At 37.3% G+C, this 21641-nt stretch overlaps 2 protein-coding genes across 2 annotated transcripts in view; one reads left to right on the top strand and one right to left on the bottom strand.

Moving 5' to 3' along the window:
- Positions 1-9088, top strand: part of CENPM (centromere protein M) — a 10042-nt gene extending 954 nt beyond the window's left edge. The window contains exons 2-6 of the mRNA XM_072420202.1: positions 1938-2017; positions 3406-3504; positions 5080-5159; positions 5243-5340; positions 6948-9088. Coding sequence (XP_072276303.1) covers positions 1938-2017; positions 3406-3504; positions 5080-5159; positions 5243-5340; positions 6948-7064 — 474 coding nt within the window. The 3' untranslated portion in view covers positions 7065-9088. The remainder of the gene's footprint in view (positions 1-1937; positions 2018-3405; positions 3505-5079; positions 5160-5242; positions 5341-6947) is intronic.
- A 7630-nt stretch (positions 9089-16718) lies between these two features.
- SHISA8 (shisa family member 8) overlaps positions 16719-21641 on the bottom strand; it is a 27326-nt gene continuing 22403 nt past the window's right edge. Inside the window, exon 4 of the mRNA XM_072420201.1 lies at positions 16719-17888. Within this exon, the coding sequence (XP_072276302.1) occupies positions 17533-17888 (356 nt within the window). The 3' untranslated portion in view covers positions 16719-17532. The remainder of the gene's footprint in view (positions 17889-21641) is intronic.

The following is a 21641-nucleotide window of genomic DNA, read 5'->3' as shown; positions in this document are numbered from 1 at the left end:
TTAAGCTGGCTCCTCGGGCCTGTCATTTCGTTCAGCCAATCGGTTTAAGCTGGCTCCTCGGGCCTGTCATTTCGTTTAGCCAATCGGTTTAAGCTGGCTGCTCCTTTTATTCAGCCAGCCAATCACACAAACTGGCTTATGACATAGATCTTGTCTTATCAAAAACTGCAGGAGATGGAAGGCAGTGGCAGAGTTTGGGGTGGCCCAATACTGGTCTGTGGCCCAGTGGCTTGGGACGGTTGGAGTTAAGGACATGAAGCTTCTTTGAAAGCTTCCAGTATCCTACTTTCTCTCCCATCAAAATAGGAGAGTGCTGCTTAGGACCTGGAGATGGTTTTATGCTATTAGTAACTAGCCATCAAAGCCAATCACTGCCCAGACTTCAGTATATTCTTGTGACATAAACATCTCAAACGGTGTTTGAAAGCAAAATAGGCTCCGTGATGTGGCTTATGTGTCTATTTGAAAGTCTGCAGTTCAAACTTGACAAGCATGAAGGTTTATTATCCGAGTGTGAAGTATTAGGATGGAAATCATATTGGTGTATCTATGGCAGCACGGTGGCTCAGTGGGTAGCACTCTGGACTTTGCCGTGTTGGGTCCCAGGTTCGAATCTCGGCCAGGACACTATCTGCATGGAGTTTGCAGGTTCTCTACATGTTTGTGTGGGTTTCCTCTTGCATTCCAAAAAACATATATTTGGGCTGATTGGCTTCCCCCAAAATAGACCTTAGACTGTGTTAAAGATGAACATACATAAAGACATTAACACAAATGTTAATACAAAGTGCAGCACAAAACTTGTTTGGGTGATGCAACCTTCAATTCCGTTGTAACAATAAACATTATTTGCACAGGTGCTGGAAGCCCTACAACAAGAAAAAAGGTTCCCTAAAAAAGAAAAGGCCAAAACAAAAAACTAAAAAACTTTTGACAATGCAGATTTTGTCAAAAAAAAAACAAAAAACAGGAGACCAATGGTATTCCATCTGTCTAATCACAGTCCAATAACCAATATCGTATAATTATTCCTAAATGCTGATCTAATTTTTCATTTGGTAGATGGGAATTGGTGATTCTCTCTGATATTTTCTTTGCTGGCTGTGCATATGTATATGGTATTTAGGGAGGGGGGCAGTGAATCCTATCTATGAATCTTCTCAACTTTCCGCTCTCCTTTCCACCTCAACTGCCTGTCAGACTTGGCCAGTGAGAGGCAAGAAGTCTTATTGCAATCTGTCAGGTTCACAGCGTCTGGTAACCAATGTAATTGGCAACTTATTAAACTGTATTTATATAGCGCCAACATATTAGGCAGCGCTGTACGTTAGGAGTGGAAAAAGACAGACAGATACAAACAACCCAGGAGGAGGAGAATTAAAACAGCGGTCAGTGTTTCTAATACCTGGTGATTGTCAGGAGTGCAGCCACTGGGAACTCTGCCATCTGTTTGTCTTCATAGACTCGCAGTCTGATTACATCAGGGCCTATACGAGTATATGGCATCAGTGAACATCAGGAACACGTGCCTACATCTGTGCATAAACCTCAGTAGAGTGATGGATATGCCACACATCGAATTGACCAAAGAGATGCAGGAGGTCTCGCGAACTAGTTGTAAATAAAACTTTGTAACCGGTCTTCCGGAGGACTTACAAGGCCCCCCTTTGATCATTTGGATTCAACTTTGTTGATTAACTTTGTGATTAACTGTTAACATAGCAGTGCTAGAGGCACTTGGGTCGGCGAGATACAACCCTTGGCTATCATTGAACTATTTTGCAGATTTTTTTATCTGTTGGGGTTTACTTTTCTGTGACAAATGTAACGCTACATGTACTGACTGTACACACCCAGATAAACTGTGTAGGATTTTTAGGAATCTGTTAGTAGTAATGTGCAGTATGCTAATCCCCTGCGCTTTTTTCTTTTTCCAGTTGGTTGGGTCAGAAGAAAGTCATCGAGAGCAGCTTGCCCAAGCAATGCTAAAGGAACCAAAAACATTTGATGTGAAAATGTAAGTAATTGCAGCTATATACAGTTCCTTTTAACATAACAAAAACCTTTATACATATGGAAGTTTTAAAAAAGTTGATTTCTAAATGACTGTATTACAATTTCACACTTTTCCACAATCCAGCTTTTTTTCTATTTAGTATACAAAATAGGATTGTATTGGTGATTTTGCTTCTGCTATTAATGGCCATTAAAGTAGTGCATTGCTTATGTGAAACCCAAGCAGCAGAAAAAAAAATTGAAATCCTAAGTTATTACCTAATGCTTTTTATGATATAAAAAGGTTCACCTGAAAAAGGTTTTCTCTCACCTACAGGAAACAAGAGATGAAAGATTTTTTTTCTTGTAATTGCTTTTAGAGACAAAGTAACCATCCAAAAAGGGCTGGGTGGTTACTGAAAAATGCCGGGTGGTGTGCCCAGCTAAAAAGGGGCTGGGGGGGGGGGGAACACTGCTATGTGCCTTATGAGTGGGATTAAATAAGGTACATTTCAATTGAAAAGCTTTATTCTGGTTTGAAAGTTGGTCCATCTGATAAAACTTCTAGAAAGCCGCCATGCAGGCATCAGCGCTTCGTGTTCGTTTCCCACCAGGTAATTTCTTACCCGTGTGAAAGGCATGGGACTATATATACACCTGCCAAGATGAGACCCCTGTACCAACCCCTCCAATCCCCAGGATCATTCCACTGTGGCAAAAATAACCTTCAAGTGTTGTTGACATTAAATTAGTTTTTTGTTTAGGGCTATCTATTATGACCAGGAGTTAAATGATGTCATGAAAGTCTGCAAGATCCCCCAAAAACTTTACCCTGCTTTTTTGGGGAAAAAAACCATACCAACATTAAAGCTTCGTGATGGCATTATAGTCTGGGGTTAATTTTCATCTTTATGGTCTGAACAGCTTGCGTTCATTAAGCCAGCTATACATTTTGTAATATCAGCATGCTTGATTTAAGTGTGAGACCATTTGTCCAAAAGTTGATGCAGAAATAGATCTTTGAACTCTGCAGTAATTGGAGACACACTAAAAATGAATAGCTTAAAAGAAAGGTTTATGGACTGGTTTAATCCTATTGAAATATTTTGGGGGGATGTAAAACAGGTATTTCATAGAAGAAAGAGCACAAAACTATTTTATGTGACTACATTTTGTATGTAGTAGTCAAAAATTTCTGACCACATCAAACACTTGTAAGAAATTACTTTTAAAAATCGTTTTGCATTAGAGCAGCAATATCAGTGTATGGGGGCAAGGATGTACTTTTTTTCCATGCAGGCAGAGTTTGAGAAAGTATATAATCTATGCCAGTAAAAAAAAAAAAATTTTTCTTTGGCGTATGCAGTTTTTTTTATAAATATGCTGTTTTCTTCCTTTTTTGTTTTTCAGCCATATGACCCAGAGTCTGCCTTTGCCTTTTGAAGGAGATTACCTCCGTCCACGTTTTGACTTGGTTGTGTTTTTAATAAATCTACACAGTCAACTCAGGTATGAAACAAAATAAAGGCAGAAAAATATGATATCCAAGGAGGATATATTTTAAGGGGGAAATGGCAAAAACCTCAAAATCTTTGAGTAAAAACCAAGTGTTTTTTCACTAGAGCTACAACTGCAGTCCACATTGCTTCTGCTTTTCAGGGTCCATTTTTTTTCAAAGAACACCAGCACCGATTTCCCAATGTTCTCCATTCAGACACCTACCATGGGACTGTAAATGCTATAGCAGCCAGCAGTGTTTAAATTCCTGTTCTTGGACGACCAAACAACACAAGTTGCTGACAGTGAAAGGTTCAAAACAAGCCAATGCTGACTAGGAATGTGATGCTTAAATATCACCACAAGGACTTTAGAGTGTCCCTTTATAAGAACTTAGAACACCTACTGGTTGTTTAAATTTGAGGGCTATCAAGCTACATACATAGATGTTCGCTATGATTCCTTTATTTTTTTTATTAGGATGTTTCACTACATAGTAAAGCATAGGTCCCTATTTCTTTAAAACGGACACACAGCAAATGCTACTATCTTGTGGCAGCCTGGATGTTATCAATTTCTGTTAAGGGGCTTTATTTGCAGCATTGGCAGCCCTGCTCTCGGCATATCTCGGTCTTCACAGCAGCATCTGTGGATTTTTTTGGACATTTTTGCATGTGGACCCTGCATGTGTATGATAGGATTTTATCTTGTGCTTTAATCCATTCATTAAGCCTATTCTTCAGCTTTAGTTTAATGCATGTCTTTATTTAAAAAATGTGTTGCCAGATACAATATTAACTATTTTTTAAGGTAAATTACCTTACATTCAAGTTATACATTCCATATTTTAATACTTATTGCTTCTATTAGTCAACTCATCATTTTTGGATTAGTTACACAGTAACTCTATGCAGTTAATATATATTTTACAACTCCTTTTTCTAATGTTTTCCATTAGATTAGTTTTTTAGCTTTTTATAATCCTGTTTAGTATCATCTTTACATTCATTTCTTTAAAGATTTGAGTGCTGTTTGATTACTGTTGCTGATTGAGCCAAAGAGTGGTTTGCCCCCTCTTTCATTGGGGTCTTTGCTTTGATGCCCGCACTCTGCTGTGATTGAGGCCCTAGGCGGATATTGATCTTATTTCATATGGAACTAATGGTTATATTTTGATAAGATCATTTTTACTTACCCATGCTACAATACCAAACATGATGCTTATTTTAATAGCTTTTAAACTTGCAGTGATCGATATATCCTCTTGAGGAACCATAAGTGTTGACTGGTGTACACAAGAACATTAGAGTATGAGTAACCCTATGTTAAACAAATACTGCTAGAGGTGAGGTGCATGTCTCATCTTAGTCATTATTATTAGCTAGTATTTATATGGAGCGGACAAATTATACAGCAATTTACAAAGTCCATTGTCCTAGCACTAACTGTCCCTTGAAGGGGCTCACAATCTAATGTATTGTTCAATTTATTCTTTGAAATGTTCAAAGCTTTAGTTTCTAGCTTTTCTTAGTTGGTAAGTAAAGCTACAAAATGCATACTTTGCATTTTTTTTTGTTTTGTTTGCAGCCTGAATGATGTTCTGTCTTCCATGATGCATTTGGATGCCTATTTTTATCTTGGCAAAACTTGTTTTCTGGCTACAAAAGGTATACTCATACTTTAGTCAATTCATTGTGCTCTACTCCTACCATTATACCAGGTGTAAATAATAATATGCTTTTGTCTTTAGGTAAACATGGATCAGTTCAGCACTGTGTAATAGATATAACCACAGTGAAAGATTTGGCAGACAAACACTTGAGTATATTGATCCAGTCTGAACTTGATGTAAGTACTGAACTTGATTTTTTTTATTATGAAAACTTGTGTAAACCATAGATTGCTTAAACCTAAGCATATAATTAAAGTAGTATGATAAAAGTTTTATCTGCTAATTTGATGTTGCATGTGTGTGTTTCTTTCTCCTTACTATTTTGTTTGTGGTATATGTGGTGTTTATCTCCACAATCACCTTGCACTATGCTTTTGTAATAGTACCTGGGGAGGCACTATCTTGCTGTTACAGGTTCAGAGGTTACATGGATCTTTATAGCAAACTATTTATATACAGTAGTTACTTTTGTTTCAATACATATGTAGTTATCCATGCTTTTTTTTGTATACTCTTACACACCTAGATTTACCTCTAAAAACTTTGGTAACATCCTCACACAGGTATCATGTACCATTTTCATAAATTTCTCCTAGTTTTCTTAGATTTCCTACCGAGTTATGTAAAGCATTTCCCCAAATGTGCGACCAGTCTCATGGTGTTTCTGACATAGTGAATCTTCACTTTGCAGTTAGTCAACTTAAATTTTATCCTAGTAGGTAAATTATCAAATGTGGAATAGTCTGTGTTTGGTAAAGATAGAAGTAGTAATAAGATCGGTTTAGGCCATTTTAGGTAGGGGATTGGCCTTGGAGCCTCTGAATAAGTGGCCTTAAAGTGTTATATATATATATTTTTTTTTTTGCAATACCACTACAAATCCTGCAGAGTTGGAGTTGCAGAGGTAATGTAAGCCATGGGCTATAGAGAAGAGAAGGCAACAATTGTAAAATCTGAAGAACAAAAAGGTAGAATAAGTAATATTTTATTAACAATAATAATATTACAGTTTTTATATGGTGCCAACATATTACACAGCTCTGTACATTAAATAGTGGTCATCAAGTCTTCTACCCCCCCTGCTGGTAAATAGGCTTTGTAATGGAAGAGTCTGCTGTGTTTAACAGACCGGGTAAAAAAAAGAATCTCTGTTATCCACTCTTGAGCAGTAAACTTGCTTTTGATCTATTCTTCATAAAGAGAATCTTTATCACCATTAACACAAATTCTACTCCTAAGAACAGGTATAGGAGGGAAGAAGTAGCAACATTTTTGTGGTCTGGCGTGAAGGTCCCAAAGGGCCTCTGACAATCACCTGTTCGAGCCGACCCAAGAGAGGGTGATGATGATAATATTATTATCAACGAACACACATGCCCCAGGGAGACCAAAAATTGTGGGGGGTGTCCACTTCAACACATTTCTCTACCCCCCCCGACCAAGCTTAAATCATATATAGTTAAACTATTTAAAAAGGAGAGAACAGTTAGTGTTTAAATGAGGGAGGGGAAGAAGGTGGCTAGAGGGAAAGAATAGGAAGGGTGGGTTAATTGCTAATAATTCTTTTGTATTGGTGGAACAGTCTATCTAACCTCAACAAACTCTAGAAATCTGTGCAAAAAACCTGATTGGAAGTAAGCCTGGGCTGGCGGCATATTAGAGGATGGAACTTTCCTGCCTCCTTGGCAAGTTTGCATCAACTGCATCGATTTACATCACTCAATGGTGAGGGTAATCCTAAATGATGCTAGACTTTCTCATTATTTTTTTTTTTTTTTTGTAGAATGAAGAAGATGTTACTTTTACAGCACGACGCCTGCTAAATATTCTGAAGATTTGTGCAGGATTGGTGCCTGGCATTTCATCACTATATATGAGTTCATTAACGGAAACTTTTTAAAACATTTAAAGTTATCTAGATTCAGGCATCCAAGAACATATGAAAATATCCAAAATGGCATTGTAAAGTTTGCATCAAAGAACACTGTTTATTCTGCGCAGAATACATTAATGTTTTATAGGTGGGCTAGAGTTAGGAAAAGTATTTATTAGCAACTGCAGTACATACATTTATTTATTTATTTTTTTTTTTGTATAGCAATTTTATTTTGAATAATAAAAACAAATCTATATATATCACAACTAGAAAAAATGTAATAGTCATAAAAAATTGACCTAATTGACAAAAGTTTTTTTGCAAGGAAAGTTTCAATCCAATGGCTATACCCTTCTAAAAAAGAGTGGAGGTTCTGGGTAAACTTATTTGTGAAAAAATTATTTTTTTAAAGTAATAATGGACAAAAGTTCTTACTGTCCTGGAAAAGGGCAATGCCTTGTGTGTCCATGGTACTATTAAAGGCCTATTCAAGATTTTAGGGAATATAATTCACCAGTTTTTCTATAACCCACTTTATCACAACTCCCCATTATGTTTAATTTTGGAGCAGTTCCAGGAAGCATAATATAAATCTTCATTAACCCTCCTAGTGGTAATCCCGAGTCATGCTTGGGGTCGCTAAAAACAAAAAAAACACCTTGTTCCATTGGCGTCCCCCGGCGCCCCGCAGGCCCTTGGGACACGTCTTCTGTCTTCGATCTTCAGCCGGCGAATGCAGAGACATTCTCCAGGGTTTCCTGGTGAGGTCGGTGCGGGCAGGAAATTAAAATAATTTTGTATTGGATTCAATACAATATAAATGTATTCAGTCCAATACAAAGAAAAAAAATGTTTCGGTAAGTTATGCCTAAGAATTATAGGCCTACAATGTAAAATAAATTTCCATGCAAAAAATTGCATGAAAATATGGACAGAATTAAAACGCTGGTTTGGTCACAAAATGTTGTAGCCATTTAACATGGCCAGTTGTTTGTTTAGTATAGTCTAGATTACGGGTGGCCCAACTTTGTGATCAGGGTTGGCCGGGCTGATTGGAGCATAGGCGTGGTTATGCCACTGAATGTGCCATAACCCCGCCCACTCTACCATCGCAGAACTGAGCCTGTGATGGGAGAGTGGGCCAGTTCCGCGGCTCTGGCTGGTGAGCTGAGCCCCCCCCCCCTTCCCGGTGGGGTCCTTCTCCAGACCCTGCTCGGTGTAGCACTGGCCAGGGCTTTGGACCACCCAAAGGGCCAGAGAAACAACCTTATTTACCTTAGGGATGTAGTTTTCCCATGCCTGATCTACATTGATCCTATTTGAACCATACACCCATGAAATAGCCCCTTTTGTGCTGATTGGAATCTGATAGTTTGATCTAAAAGGTTCAGTAGATGAAATGTTAAGTATATTAGAGACATAAATGTGTTTGCAGGGAAAAAAAATCTGACCCTGATAGAAGGATAGGGCTTTTATTCTCCTCTTTAAAAGTTTTCTATTTTTTTGTAGTGCATAAATTTAATGATTTTATATTTGTAATAATAAATTGAAACCTGGCCTTGAAATGGGAGATTGAGGTCCAAATGATGAGTGGCTATTCAGTTATCAATATGGTATGGCAGGCAAATGCCTAGAATATAATAAAGGATTTAGAAGTAACTTCTGAGATTAATAAACCCTAGTGTATATGTAGTATATATGGCAAATTGCCAGATTGGGGAAAGTGTGCCATGCTGTTTTGCCTTCTAGTGGTCCATGTCTTTTTTTATTGCCTGAATTCTAGCTACACCATGGTCTGACCATGATTCATTGATGATTGAGGTGGAGGAGCCAGGGGTGAGCAGGTTAGGTCATACAACAGGACAATGATTGCAAGCACACTAGCAAATCCTTGAAAAAAAAGAAAAGAATCAATGGCCCAGTCATGCTCTATAGAATCATGTTGTACATATGAAACAACAGTTGTCTTGTTTTTCTTAAGCCTTATCTGTGTAACTTTTGCCCTTTTTATTGCCAATAAAAAGTATGAATTTCCTAGCTCATATAAATGTGGATCGTCTCTTGTTGTCACTATAACACTGAGGAACGCATTTTTTATTCAGTTAGATCTTACACTTGTTTTTTTTTTACTAATTTTTGGGTGCTGAATCCAGAAATTACCCCAGTTTTTGCTATCACATGCAATTTTTACGATACAGGGTACCCTCCATTTCTGTGAAAAAACATACAAATTTTACATATCATGAAATAATAACATGAATGTACTGTTTTTATTTTATTTTTTTTGTCCATCAAATAATTTTATATTATTCAAAAGCTTGTTGGAATTGTTCATTCATCACTGACTGCACCAAGGTTTTTCTGGGAAGTGAGAAAGATGGCTATGCAGAAAATTATGCTCCTATTCCAACCAAGCATTTTGTAGCTCTCTAAGAGTTTCTGAACAAATTCGGTGTAATTATTTGCTTGTGTGTTTCCAAGAAAGTCCTTGACAATGGCTTTGAATGATAACCAAGCATTCTTTTGGACTTCTGACATTGTTCTGATAAAATGTTCATCTTTGGCCTAACGAATCTGTGGACCATCAAACACACCGGCCTTAATTTTTTCAAATGCCAGGCTAGGAAATGCCAAAATGAGGTACTTGAAGCAGTCTCCTTCAGTTGGCAAAGCTTTAACGAACTGCTTCATCAGACCTAGTTTCATGTGCAGAGGCAGGAATGGAAAGAATTTTATATCAACAAGTGGCTCATGTAGAATGTTTAGATCACCTGGTTTTAGGGCAGATCTTGGAAGGCCAATTCCCTTCCACCCAATGCCTCTCATGAGCTCTGCTGTCCCACATGCACAGATAACAGGGATACTTGGTGTATCTGCTTTGCTGACCAAGAAGGAAGCATACCATTTTAAGGTCAACACAGAAGACCCAATTGTGTTGGTGATACTTTAACAATCTCTCTCTTTATGTCTGCATATTGTTCACAAAGAGAAACTGAATGGCCAATTGGGACTGACCCAATTATTTTGCCATTGTGAAGGAGGACACACTTTAAGCTCCGCTTTGAGCTATCAATGAAAAGTTGCCACTCAGTTGAGTTACAGATTGGAATTCCCAATTCCTCCATTAAACGAGGTATGTTATGGCAATACACAAAGCCACTGTCAGTTCTAAAGTACTGCAGAAATGCAATTTCTCTGGTTCGAAAGTACGATACCTTAGTTCCTTTTTCAAGTAATTTTTCCCACGCAGTCCTGATGCTAGGAGTTCTGAAGCCTTCGATAGTCCCAAATCACATGCAAATCATTCAACCCATGCTGATCAAATCCCTTACGATCAGAGTCCTCTTCAATTTCAAACTCTTCATCATTGTTGTCAACTAGTTCATCACCATAATCATGTTCTTCAAAAGAGGGTAGTGTAACAAAAACCGGCACTGGGATTTCATCTGAATGAGCCAATGGACATATAGCCGATGGTAGACTAGGTTACTCTGTTACATTTATTTTTATTGTTATATCCTGAAGTTTTCACTATACAAAAGTAACAGTCACTGAAATGATTTTCTGGCTTTCGCCAAACCATAGGTATAACAAATGGCATCTTATCACGTGTTCCCTTTGTCCACATCCATCCACACTGTTTGCACACCTTATGAGGGGCCCAAGATTTATCTTGATCACCAAGTTTAACTTTGAAATATGCCAAATAGGCTTGCTCTACAAATGTGCTACTAATGTGTAACAAAATGAATCAGGGTTGTTTAGGCACTTACTGACAGAAAGGAAATACATCTGTAAGTAGAAAAATAAATTTTGCTTATTCACTATGTAGAGCAGCTAACAACCTCTGACCACACTGTCTTGCGTGTAAATAAATAGCCAATACAAATCCATGCTACAGTAATCGCATTTATTATAACCAGTAGAGAAAAAAACTGATGTGATAGAAAAAACTAACTGCACTTTTAGAATCCGCATAGTTATTTTAGTGTAAATAAGCTTAAAATTGGTTAACAAAAAATTTGTTCAAAATTGTTACCCAGTGTATTCTATACACATATCCCTAATCTTTTTACAGGAAGTATTATATGCCCGATAATCAGCAAAGGGTGGATATTGGGCGAGAATCTGGCGGATCCACGATGAACAACGAGCGATCTTACTGCAAGGGAAGGGGGAGAGCGCAGCAGTGTGCTGCTAAGTCGCTCTCCCACTCCCCTTTCCATAGAGCAGAATGGTGCTGTATGTACAGCATTCGTTCATGCATCGTGCAGTTCTTATCGTTGGAAAGGATCATGTGTATGAGGCTTTAGTCCGGCATGTTCTGTTAAGAGATCATAACACGTTGTCGTCTCTTGCTTTGTCACCCTGTCACATCCACTTTTAGTGAATAGAAAAAGCAACATACAGGCTGATGATCTATACATGTTTTTTTCTACAAAATAATATGCAACAGCTTTGTGCAGGTAGATGGGAAATAAATGTAAAGGTGCTCCGGGACATTAGAGCCCTAAAATGCAAATCAGGATGCTAAAAAAGTAATATTGTATTTTTTAATGGAGGACAAAAATATACTGTCTGTGATTCACGGTGCTTTAGCAAACTTAAGGTAATCCACTTGGTGTTTAAACTTTTTTTTAGCCCACACACTATACTGGAGTTATGCATACACTTTTTTTTTAATGAACTCTGCAGATGGTGTATAATTTAAACAAAATGTTATTGCTCATATTTGTTAATGTTGTAGATTTATGTTATATCTAGTAGCTATGTAAAAAACAATATATTAAAATGCATAGAAAGTTTATATTCTTATTCATTCATTATTAAAGTTATTTGGTCACCAGAAATTATAGTGGCTAATTTACATGTGTGCAGTGGTTAGAACTGTGCCTAATCAGATAAAAAATTGCACCACAACACAAAGTAGTATGTTTCTGTGTATAGTAGTTCCATTTAGAATTAAATTCTGTCAATGGTGGGGTTAAACCACTTGTTCAAAAGTCTATTGTGACATTCTCACTTTATTATTATTATTATTATTAATAAACAGGATTTATATAGCGCCAACATATTACGCAGCGCTGTACATCACTTTTATCTATTTTTCCATTTGCTTTCCTTTGTGTGTTAATTGATTAAATTCAACAGAAAATATTAACAAATAGAGTTTTAGGCTGAATGCATAGTGTTGCATTGTGGTAACATGTTTATTCTTTTTGTTTTACAGCACTTTCTTTTTCTCTGAATGGCCTTCAATGATCCCTTTGAATTTTGAAGTGGAGGAGAGTGGTGCCAAGAAATAAGGTAAGAATTTAACAAGTATTTAACCCATGGTTATTCTTTAAGTTACGCTGTATGGATAATATGTATAAACAAATTTTGTTTATTACAATGATATTCCAAGTTCATATCAGATTTTATTGCCCCCCTTCTTCTACCCAATTCCTTTTGTGCATGCTTGCTAATGTATAATATAAGCAAAGACAAAAACAGTTTAAAAACATTTTATTGTTGGTTTTGTAATTAACAGACCACAATCATGCTGTTCATTCTATATTCATAGTTTTGAATAAACTGGAAGTGGGGAAAAAAGTTTATTTTATTAAAAAAAAATCAACTGGATGATTCAGTGCACATTGGAAAAATCTGTATGCATATATTTAAGATACTACAACATTTGTGATTTGTAGATTTTCTGGTTTGCCTAGTTTTAAATTGATTTGAACTCCACTTAGGCTATGTACACACATCAGATAATTCTCGTCTGATTATTGCTTTAGAGCTGGTATCGGACGAGAATCTGACGTGTGTACAGCGCTCGTCCGACATGGTTCATGGATCCGCCCTGGCGGATACACAAATGATGAACGATCGTAATACAAGTGAAGCTCTCCTCTCTCCATAGAACAGAATGGCGCTGTATGTACAACGCTCGTTCATGCATCTTTCACTCTTTTGTTGTTGGAAAGGATCGTGAAAGATAATTTCCAACGACAAAATATAACATGTGTATGTAGACTTGATGTCAGTGGTGCAAGCTATGTTTATATTCCTACATATTTGTATCATATAGGCTTGGTAGTTCTAAAGGCTAGATAGATGCCAGTGAAGCATCCAAAGCCTTTTAGATGCACAAACAGTCAACAGTGGCATATACTGGGACCTGTAAATTGGTAAAAAGAAAATATTTAATGGTTAGGAATGTTGGGACCCTAAAAGATTTTAAACTGTGGAAGTTATGTTGAAAAAATTTGAAGACAAATACGAAGGACTGGTCGCCTATGTTTCCTGTAGAGCTACATGCAGCCAGTCTTTTGACAATTGTTGATGTATCATACTTTGTACTGCAGTACTTGCAAATTGGCTCAGTATGCACCAAAAGCAAAAAATATTAGGTCCAGAAAAATTAAATTTATACTTTTATGTAATAATTAAAACTTTCACACCAAGTCCCCACTCAAGCACAAAGCTGAACTTCAGACACGACTCCAGGAGGCGCTCACTGAGAATTTGACCTAAATATAAAAACATACTCTTAAAGAGATCAAGTACCTCTAAAGTTCTTCACTGTCTGTGTGTAGAGACAGCCATTTTGGTAGATTTACAGAATGAATGAAGCATACACAGAAATATTGCTAAATTGTGTATCCTCAGGTACAGCTCTCTCCCCAGCAAAAAGAGTAAGCAACGGAGTGTATCAGATAATGTCAGACGTGTACAGCTATTAAGTTTAAGGTACAGAAAAAGATGTTATTTTTGAGGAGGAGTTTAGGAAAAAAATATAAATCTGTAACTGCATAAAAACCATGTCAGACCAAGTAAAATGCTGGGATGTGTACTACTAAGGAGAGAGATTCACCAACGGGACATGCTGTTGCTGATCCACTGAAATACATTTATTTGTGCAGGACTCTTTCCATCCTTACAACTCCCGAATTCTCTAGCATTGAGATTAAAGCTCTGTATACATATCAGAAATGTGACATCTCTCTGACATCTGTACAGGGTGTTGTGAGCTGCAGGGGCTCTGCTTATCTTACTTGCAAATAGGCTTTCATGGACAGGAAATCAATTTAACATGGTAGTGTCCTCCATTGGCTGCAGAAGGGAAGCTTAGGGTTACGCTATACAGCTTTATGTTAGCCAAAAAGTCCAAACTCCCAAAGGTTCAGATGTTTTTTAAATATTAAAGCTTACTCCAGGCTAAGTTGTTTTTTTTGTTCTTGGAAAGAGTGGTGTAGGGTTAGAAACCTAAATCTGCTTTAATCGCTGCCTGTGCTCCCAATAGAATTTTTTTTTTGTGGCCTGGTTTTACAGCAATAGTAGGAGAAATTTTTGCACTTCCCATGCTATCATCAAAAATAGATTTTCAATAGGATTGCACTTAAAATACAAACACGTCAAGGCATTAATGAGAAAAATTCTAGTTAAAAGATAACTTTACTTATGTATAGTTATCCTTTTACGTTAATACCCTCCTCCTAGCACTGCCCCACAAACTCCTATACTTGCCACACTTCTGCCATATCCAGATTGGACAATTGTGAGGTACTGCAGCAAGCTCCTTTCAAAGGATTAGGAGCCGAAGAATTTGTAACCGCATCTCTGCAGCACCTTATGGACCACACCAAGTGGATTTGGTAGAACTGTAGACATGACTTTGGAAGAGTGCTGGGGAAGAGGGGGTGTTAGGAATTAAAGAATACCAATAAAAAAAGTACAGTTAACTTTTCAATATTTATGATTTTCAAACTTAACTACTAAGGCAATTATTGACACATAAAAGACTGGTTCAATTAAATTTGCCAATGTTAAAGAACAGGTATTTACATTTTTCATGTGAAAAAGTATATACATACAATAAAAATTTACATTTTTAGCATATTTCATAAAGCAGCTTTTACATTTTATTCATACAGTGCCTAAAGAAAAGGTGATATACTTAATTAAAAACTAAGAAGGGGAAATATCTTTTCAGTCATTTATTGATAAAAAAAAAAAATCTATAGATTTAGTGCTGTACTGTGGATAAAGCTAGGACTTTGGCCCTATAGGCTGGTATTACTTCCTTAAACAAAAATTACCTTCCATACCTTCATAGACATAGACTCGTTAACATTTTTGAATAATGCTTCATGAAAAATTCTTATATTAAATACTTATATGTAAAGATTTCCTACCATGTTTTGCCCAGTTTAAATTCACTACAACATTTTGATAAGGAAAATGTTAAGAATTTGACTGGATCAGTCCTAATCCTAAATTTCTACTTTGTGAAACATTATTTTGTGGATTTGCCAGTGTGCACAATATCATTGTGATGAAAAATCTATTTGTAATTTTTAGGCTAGGTACACACGTGCAATTGTTGTTGCTCGATAATCAGGCTCAGGGCCGATATCGGACAAGAACCTGGCATGTGTACAGCGCTCGTAGTCCATTGTCCGAATGACCGTACTGGTGGATCCACGGACGATGGACGATCAACGATCATAATTAAAGTGAAGGGGAGAGAGCGCAGCAGGCTGCTGCTCTGTTATTTTCCCCCTCCCCTCTTTATTGAGCAGAATGGTGCTGTATATACAGCACTCGTTAGACGTTGGATTGTGAAAGATCCTTTCCAATGACAACTATTGCATGTGTGTACATAGCCTTAGACGGGCACATTCTTATCAAGTAGGCTTTGATATAATGCAGAATTCATAGATGACCTGCAAGATTGCCAGTCCCAGAATCAGAAAAAGCAACCTTAAATAATAACATTTCCATCACCTTGTTTTACAGTTGGTATGGGGCTCCTGAAACAAATATGTATACTGTTTCTTTGAAAAAACAATTTTCTTTAATTATTTAGTTAATTGCACATTTCTCCAATAGTCAAAGCTTATACGTTTTTGTCCATTTTTTTTTTTTTTGCTGCAGTCTACAATTCTTACTGTAGATGCACGTAGTTTGACACAACATAATTTTGGATTCCTATTTAACTCTTGGCCTGAAGTTTGTGTGTTGTCTTTTGTGATTGGTTGGTGCTTAGGTTATAGATACAGATCAGGCCCACCGCCACAAAACACAGATCAGAGCCCCAGTCCCTTGCACAGTATCATCATCTTCCCCTTTGGAGCCCATTGTGTCATCACCTGAATCTGTGGAACCCATTGTGACCCTAATCTGCGTTGTCACCCTATTCTGTGGAGCCCATTGTGATCCTAATCTCTGTTGTCACCATCATCTGGGGAGCCCGTTGTGACCCTTATCTGCGTTGTCACCCTAATTTGTGTTGGCACCACTATCTGTGGAGCCCATTGTCACCCTAATTTGCGTTGTCACTTTATCTGTTTTGTCACCAGAATCTGTGTTGTTATCCCCATCTGTGAAGCCCGTTGTCACCCTAATCTGTGTTGTCACTTCCATCTGTGGTGCCCAGTGACCCCAATAAAAAAAACTTTTATACAGGTGTGAAGTCTCCCTGCTGAGGAGCTGAGCTGATCCCCCCCCCCCCTCTGACAAAAGCAGGCAGTGGTGGTGTTTGAGCGTCAGAGGCATCATCACGTTGTGACCAGATTGTGAGTGGTTCTTTTTGTTTTTTTTCATTGCCATGGAGATGAAGAGTCCGGGGGGGGGGGGGATCAGAAAGATTTTTTGATAATTTAGGNGAGATTGTGAGTGGTTCTTTTTGTTTTTTTTCATTGCCATGGAGATGAAGAGTCCGGGGGGGGGGGGGGATCAGAAAGATTTTTTGATAATTTAGGGGGTATAAAAGCTTTAAACAAAGGTAAAACCCAGTATTAGGTTTACATCATCATCTATAAGCCCAAGTTGTAAGTGTGAGTTTAGGTACACTTTAAGAGTTATCTTTAGGCACTGTTTGAATGAAGATCTGCTGTTTGTCTGTTGAAACATGTTTATAAAACAATTTCATAAGGTGTAATTACTTTGTTTAAATGACTATTTTAGGAACAAAATATGATATTTAATAGGTAGTTGATATTCTATTTAAATGTAACAACATCCTTGCAATTATCTCATTTTCAATCATTTATTGCTCCATAATCAATGCAGTCAGTTTAATTCTGCTTTTTCTGAGAGTCCTGGGCAGCTTACGCTCACCCAAATGTAGTGCTATTTAGCTATAACAAAAACTTGTCAAACCAATACAAATTCAAATCATTTCCAGAACTTGTAGAAATTATTTTATAATAGTACAGGTCAAAGTTGTAAGGAAAAAAAGCAAGCTGTTGTATTCCAGTCAGTTCCGAGTTTTTTCGCAGTTAGGACTTAGTTTTAATTTCTTCTCTTCTCTTTGCTCCTCTGTTTTTTTTTTGTATGGGATTGCTTGTTCCCCCTACAGACATTTCTTTATGTTGCTTTATGTGCTTTCATGTTTTTCAGTCAAAAAAATTCTAGCAAATCCAAAACAGAGCACAAAAATATTGCAGCAAGTACATGCATCCACAATATTTTCTTGATAGGATATTTATAACTGTTGTCTTCAAACAGTGACCTCCGTCTTGCTGTTGCTTGGGAAATGGCGGGGTGTGCTATTGAAATGACCTTGATGGCTGAATATTTCAGGGAGTTTTTCAATGCTGAACTGTCTCTTGCTGGCATAAACTTGTCTTCGAATGTCATGATGATTTGGGTCCCGAATTTGAAATGCACTCCCTGCTAGAGGGTGTGTAATGGTCTTAGAGACTTTGATCTTATTTGGCTTTGGGGGTATAATAGGGGAGTTATCTTGTAAACATGAGTTTTCCTGTGTTATCAAAGCACTAGATTGGTAGCATGGAGCAGATCCAACAACATCCACAACTGGAAATCTCTTGTAAAATTCATCAGATGCAGTTTCTGTAAATAACAAACAAGTGTTTAAAATCTAAAGCTTTGCTCAATTTATTGCTTAAACAAATTTAATATGTTTGATTACCCTATAAAGTTAACTTAAGAGATTTATCAAACATTAACATTCAAAGTTAAAACACAATCTGTTGTAATCAGAACATTATTACAAGAATGTGTGACATTTAAATAAAACTAAACTAACTAAACAATGATCAACAAAAATAAATGATCAAATAACATGTGAATAAATATTATCCACTAAAAACACAGAATTGGTGTCCATTTATTGTGGTACAGTGATAAAGCTTTGACCCGCATGATTCACAGCAAAATTCAAGTGCAAACCTCAACACATGCATTGTAAACGCCACATAAAAAGGGAACCATCTTTTACTTTAGACTACTACTGAAATGTATGCAACATGGATGTTACACTTTAAGTCAAATTCAACATTTAGGGTATGCAGTCACTTGAATTAAAGGGACAGAAAGCAGTGAAAATGTTGGGGGCTGTGCATGGCAGGGTAAGAAGCAAGGATCTGGAGCTCCGTTCCCTGCCTGGTTCCCAGTGGTTCTACCACTCCTTCTGGCTCAGATATTTATGCCCAAGCAAAAGGACAATCACCATGGATATGCAGAACCACAAAATATTATTCTAAGGGAAAAAATGGCTTCTTCCTGAAGCAGGGATACTATACCAGCAGCTAGAGAGTGTGACATGGTAAAAAAAAGATAACTGTAGCAGGTATGCCACTAGGTCGGGAACAGTATAGCAGCTTAAAAAAACAAATAAAAAAACAAAACAAAAATTGTTGTGTGGTGTCAGAATGAAAAATAGTGCAACAGGAGGACATAAAAGTAGATTGAGGTTGGCAGGCTAATCAGGTAGAGAAAGAGGGGAAAAGAGGGAGGATCAGAGGGTTCTCTAAAATTATGAGTTTTGTCTTCTTTCCTTATGATCAATTGGAAAGAGTATCCCTAACAGTATAGTATTCTGCACTCCTGCAACACACTCAGCAGGGATTTTAGTGTTCCACGGAGATCTAAAGTGTGCCTAAAGAGATCAAGTACCGTGTTTCCTTGAAAATAAGACCTACCCCGAAAGTAAGCCCTAGCATGCTAATCATGCAAGGGTGAAATTTTACGCCCTCCCCCGAAAGTAAGCCCTATTGGCTTCTTCGGAGGGTGTGGTCACGTGGTACACGGAGGGATACCAAGAGGAAGGAGGGAGCAGAGAGAGAGAGAGAGAGCAGGAGATTTCAAAAGCACTGGAGCAAGGGGTGAAGAAATCGCAGGGTTAATTTACCTACAGTACTCTGGTGTGACACTAGCACTAAGAGGTTGGTGGATTCTCTTTTCAAAAGGTCCTTGCTGGTATTTCATTCATTAGCAGCAATGCATATTTATTAATTGATTTTTTTTTTTTTTTTTGACACATGTTAATTGTCAGCACATTTTCTTGTTATGTTGCACTTGTTTGCTTATGAAGCTGTGTTTTTTTTCATTACTCATTTATGTCAATTCTTATTCATGACTTCTTGTATATACCAGAAGAAATCTGTGATTTTGACAGGTCACAGGTAACACAGAGGTATCTTTCTATAGTAATATTTGTTGCAGGTTTTGGTAAATACAGATTTTTGTACATGAATAAATATAGATTTTTTGTGAGAAAAATAAGACATCCCCTGAAAATAAGCCCTAATGAGATTTTCAGAGGTAAAATAAATATAAGACACTGTCTTATTTTCGGGGAAACACGGTAGTAAAAGAATGGAGGACCCTTGTTTCTCTGGCTATCCCTATATTGTCCTCTGTGGGTCCATTTTTCTATGGACGGACAAACCATATAAGCAGCATGTCAGTGAAAAGCTGAAGAAAACAGTTCACAGATGGTTTAACCACCTCAAAAAATAGTAAACAGTAAGGTTATAACAATAAGAAGAAACCCCTAAGGCACACACTATTCAAGCTGAAAATCCATCTGGAGTCTTTCTGTAATAATTACCTAACTAGGTCACCTGCTCTTAGATTCAAATTGACTTGACATGTTTGAGGCCTATCACTCATGTATTTAAGAAGTATTGACAATATTGTGCTGTCAAAGATTTCAACATTGTACTTGGCTATGCATTCCTTTTTAACTGTAATATTAATATTAATAATCCTAATACAGCTCTGCCTACCTTGCAAAGATCCTCTTACAGCAGGGGTGTCTAAACTTTTTGCAAAGAGGGCCAGATTTGGTAAGGTGAGGTGGTCTGCGGAGGTCCCGCACAGCACACTCCCACCAGGGTGACATGACATTCCCTGTGCACGGAGTCTGGTGTCAGTGCAGCTCTGTGCGGAGCACATTCTTGGAATCAGAGTGGGCGTAGTCCGTGCCAGTCCCGCACAGCTTACGCCCACTATAATGGCATAGGGGGATTCCCATCCTGCCGACTATGCCCGCCCAGTAGCGGGCCGATAATTGCAGGGTGGTTGATCAACTCTAATGATACATAAAATAGGTTTTTTGTACGCGTGTATTTTATACTGTGGTCAACAGTGCTGGCGGGCCGCTTATTATTGATTTTTTGATAGAGGCCATGGGCCGGTGGAAATTTGAACACGGGCCGCAATTGGCATTTTGGATTTTGGACATGCCTGTGTTAGGGACAGATTGATAGAAACAAACAAAAAGATTGAAAATCCAAAAACAAAATGATCAAACACAATTGTATTTGCAATCCATTGTTGAGCAGAAAATTGGCTGACATGATATATTTTTGTTTGCTTAACCATTAAAATTGAAACTGCTTTTTGTGTCAGGATCAGTATTTTAATTAGATAATACTGCAAATATATTGTAATCAAATACTGATTCGTAATTTAAAAGTATCATAAATACTAATTGAATTTTAATTAGGTAGATGGTATGGAATATTACTTGTATTGAATCACAAAGACTGATTAAAAAATCATAATTACAATCACAATATCGATTAAAAATATTGTCAAGAGAAAACATAGCATTAGTTATGCAGTTTATGCAATAATGAAGTTTGTATGTATTTATGGGGCCCTTAAGCCTTTCTCTGGATTGTGTACTAACAAGTAGCACATTGTATTCAGGGGTATTTGCCTGTTATATATTTAGGAGCAAAGCAAAGAATGTCAACTAGATGTGCTAAGAGATTACTGAGATATACAATAAAGACTTGTATTATGTAAGATAAAAAGCAGCTGTACCTAAACATAAATTTAGCCTAGTAATTGACAAAACTTTTTAGCAAGTGAATCTTCAATGCACATGTGTTTAGATGATAATGCTTTATTCACCACCAAAGAATGTTTGATGCAAGTCACATTGCTTTAAAATTTTTGGTCCCTAAATATAAGGTTCTAATAATATTTAGTCTTTAGACAGGAGGCAGTCATGGTACAAGCAAAAAGATTTTAGAGCAGGAACATTCAAATATCTGACCTACAGTGCTTATAAATGCACAATGCATTGGCAGTGTGTATTGCAACAGAATTGCAAAAGAAATAGACTGCAGAGATGGAGACATAATCCTGCCCCTGTACAAAGCATTAGTCAGACCACATCTGCAATATGCAGTCCAGTTTTGGGCAACAGTTCACAAAAAGGACATTGTGGAATTGGAGAGAGTGCAAAGAAGAGCAACTAAACTAATAAAAGAAATGGCGGAGCTCAACTATGAAGAGAGATTAGCTGAACTGAATCTATTCTCCCTTGAGAAGAGAGGTTTAAGGGGG

Source organism: Pyxicephalus adspersus, chromosome 8 (assembly GCF_032062135.1).
Source record: "Pyxicephalus adspersus chromosome 8, UCB_Pads_2.0, whole genome shotgun sequence".
Classification (NCBI taxonomy): domain Eukaryota; kingdom Metazoa; phylum Chordata; class Amphibia; order Anura; family Pyxicephalidae; genus Pyxicephalus; species Pyxicephalus adspersus.
The sequence above is the reverse complement of the archived record's forward strand: the minus strand, read 5'-3'. Positions and strand labels throughout refer to the sequence as shown.